The sequence below is a fragment of the Notothenia coriiceps genome, unplaced genomic scaffold (assembly GCF_000735185.1).
Source record: "Notothenia coriiceps isolate Sejong01 unplaced genomic scaffold, NC01 NC01_scaffold00037246, whole genome shotgun sequence".
Lineage (NCBI taxonomy): Eukaryota > Metazoa > Chordata > Actinopteri > Perciformes > Nototheniidae > Notothenia > Notothenia coriiceps.
This window is the reverse complement of record NW_011369947.1, coordinates 7,054,762-7,058,052: the sequence shown is the minus strand read 5'-3', so window position 1 is coordinate 7,058,052 and position 3,291 is coordinate 7,054,762. Positions and strand designations below refer to the sequence as shown.

At 44.9% G+C, this 3,291-nt stretch overlaps 1 protein-coding gene across 1 annotated transcript in view; it reads left to right on the top strand.

Moving 5' to 3' along the window:
- The first annotated feature begins 658 nt into the window (after positions 1–658).
- The window catches only part of LOC104966344 (gamma-aminobutyric acid type B receptor subunit 1-like), a 32,943-nt gene continuing 30,310 nt past the window's right edge, over positions 659–3,291 (top strand). Inside the window, exons 1-2 of the mRNA XM_010795533.1 lie at positions 659–716; positions 801–867. Coding sequence (XP_010793835.1) covers positions 659–716; positions 801–867 — 125 coding nt within the window. The remainder of the gene's footprint in view (positions 717–800; positions 868–3,291) is intronic.

Genomic DNA, 3,291 nt, shown 5'->3' with positions numbered 1-3,291 from the left:
ACGATGTCTCGAGTGTAACCGGAAGTGTACCTAAATCGCACAATTTCTCGTTACTACCGAGAACCCCTTTTTGAAGAAACACAGACACCAAAACCTACACTATGGGTGGACATGGGACGGCCTCCGTCGTCCAACTCTGTCACTTTCGGCCAACTTGACAGGAATTGACAAAAACCGAGATGAGTCCGTCGCCCTCCTACGATTTATACAGGGTAGTCCCTCCCCCTCTCCGTCGCGTACTAAGGAGAACACCGACGAAAAATGCCTGAGAGACGCCTCGGAGTACGAACAGCCGGAGTCACGTCGACCGCGATGGTGTACTACTACGTCATAGAGGTCATCCGAGAGCTACCATCTCGCCATCTTCCAGTGGTCAGTCGAAATCACCCGGGTTCAACAATAAGGACTCGTGGGAGTCTTCACGGTCTGCGACGACCCGGACAGAACTACTGTCGACACCACAACAGGAGGTCCTTTCCAACCAACCACTACTCCTGGCTTCCTGAACTTCCACACCTGGGAGAGGGTGTGTGAGCGCAATTACAGCTCCCCCTCTCCAGCCCATCCCTAAGAGGACCTCAGATGCTACTAAGACAACAAAAACACCCCAAGTCACGGTACCAACAAGGGTGACTTTGTGGTGCGACTCCGCGAAGTCATGAGTGAGGACATTCCGGCTAGCAAGAGAGGACTCTACTCCGAGGTGGTGCACCACAGTCAGTTTTGAACTGCTACCTACAAGAGGTCCCCACCCGACAATGACGTCAGGCACCCACATCTCGCTCATGTCCTCTCCCCAGTCGTGTGTCGGGACTCCTCTCGGCCACGAATCTCAAAGACCCACGTCCTCACTACCGGTTCCAGAGTGTGCACCCCCGCCAATCACTCCTTTAGAACTAGGCCTTTGGTCCACCCACCCCCTTCCGGATCCATACTATCGCAAACGTTTTATCTTTCAGGCCCTACTAACACAACTTGTGACTCGAACATCAGTTATTTACTCGTTAGACTGCATTCGAGGGTGCTAACGGAGGTCCACCGAGTCACGTCTCACTTCTCGATACCGATGACCGTGAAGAAGTCACCTAATAAACGAGACATCCGTTTTGACCACACCAAGAAACTTCCCCACCCCCCTTCGTCCGGAAATACACTACATTTGGTCGAGAGTTTTGTGAACGTACTAGTGTCCACACTCACGTACCTCGGCCATCAGTAATTCCGACAGACCACCCAACGAAAGAATCCTGTCCTTTCTTCACCGTCAAAAACCTTCCGGTCCCCACCCCTATTGTCGCTCAAAGTGCCCTCTCCTAATTTTCTACGACCTTTCCGGAAGACTCTTCGACCAACGTGTGCGAGACTCGTGGAAAGGTCCATGACGGTAGACCTGGTCGTCACGAAGGACCACAAGTGACGATAACTCGTGGGGCAGGATGGTAGTACGAGGAGGGTGTCATTCGACCCCCACGACCTCCGCCAACCCCCGACCCCACCTCATGAATTGAGCTATCGTACACACCGTACATACAATTCCCTCCTTTCGAATAATGTTTTACATGTCGGTGGGGTTTCAACCAAGTACAACACTATCACGATGTCTAGCGACGCTTATTTTAATCTGAGGACAACGAGGAAACTTTTTCTTATTTATTTGGTTTATCTAAATCGAGGTACCGTGACTTCACGGCTTTGGGCGTTTTTATTTCGTTTTTCAGTCTGTGCAACTTTTCTATACCGCAAGCGTGATATTGAACTTCTCTAGAGCAAACTTAACCGTACTCAATGATGAGTTACTTAGTATTCGTTGTCGTGGCACGCAATTTCGGCTCTCGTCCGGATGAATGAGAAGTAATTATCTACTCTTATTCCTTCATTACGGCCTCTAAAGAAAAGTCTGACATCGGTCCGACTGTCCTCTCGGTGTCGAGCTGTACTCGGAAGATAAGGGTATCGTGAGGTACCATATTACTACAAATCCACACGAAGAAATTGCTATTGTTAACACATCGAGAATCTTTGTTTTACTTACCTGGAGAACGGAAACTGGTCAGTATCATAATAGTTGTCGAGGCCGTTTGCATTCGAGATTATAGATGTGATCTATCATTGACTGTACGAAAAGTCGGCTACTTTGAACTTGTCCAATTTAAGTTACTAAGAGAGAAGATTTGGTAGTTGCACATAGAATCTGGGCTAAGGTTGATTCGACAATTTTCTTCAAAAAGGTAATAACGGAGTCGAAGAATAATTTATAATACTTATAGCAGAAATAATAGTCCGATACAGGTGTTAGTAAGTTTCCATCCGTCACTCTTTTGCGAAGAATTTTTTCGTGTTGGAGCTAGGTCTCCAAAATTCGGTTGATATCTGGATAAAGATTAGAAGGCAAGGAGAGTTTTTCATAACTTTTCTTCAACGTTTATTGTAGACACAACAGATGACCCATTTTTTGTTTACTAAATAAACCTCTAAAAGTCAGACCGTAGAGATCTTGTGTTTGTATCGTGGTCTCTGTCGCAGACCAATTTCACGTGTTTGACTGGAAGAATTATCGAGTCTGTTCCCTTGAACCAGAGCATAAAACGAGCAACAACGAGCTAGGAGTCACGCACGTAAACTATGATACTGGCTACTACTACGGATAACGTTTCTGATCTCGTCAATCAAACCGGTATTCCCTTGACCGAAAATCCGACCAAATGAGGTTGTTACTTAGAAGGTGCGTTTGTTGGCTTTCAAATCGGTACCTCACGGTGTCCGAGTAGCAAACGAGCCTGGATAAAACAAGTGTAGATATATACGAAGGGCAATCTTATAATATTACTTAGTAAGACATTTAAAAGTCACAACTACGCCTTACTAAGCGAGTTGATACTAAATAATTAGTTCGGACCTACTTTACATTAGTAGATTTATTTTAAGTCTGACGGAGTTCCTGAATTTTGCACCTACTGGAATCTTGATAAAACTACAATTTGTGCTGTAATTGACTTCAATGAACATGAACGGTTTTCTGATGCTTTGTTTTAATAGATTTCTATATGATTGATACCGTACCGTAATTTAAACCGAGGTAACTCTGACATTCCTAGAACCACAATATAAACTAGCCAAATAGAAATTGCGGGGGGTGTATTTTTAGTTAAAGTTCCTTGCGGATGAAGGTAGATAGATTGCTAACATTTTTAGTCCGCGTATAGAACGGAAAACAAAAAACGTAAACACATAACTAAACAAATGAATTTCACACTAAACAAGAGGAAAAATAAACAAACAACATCGGTTCTT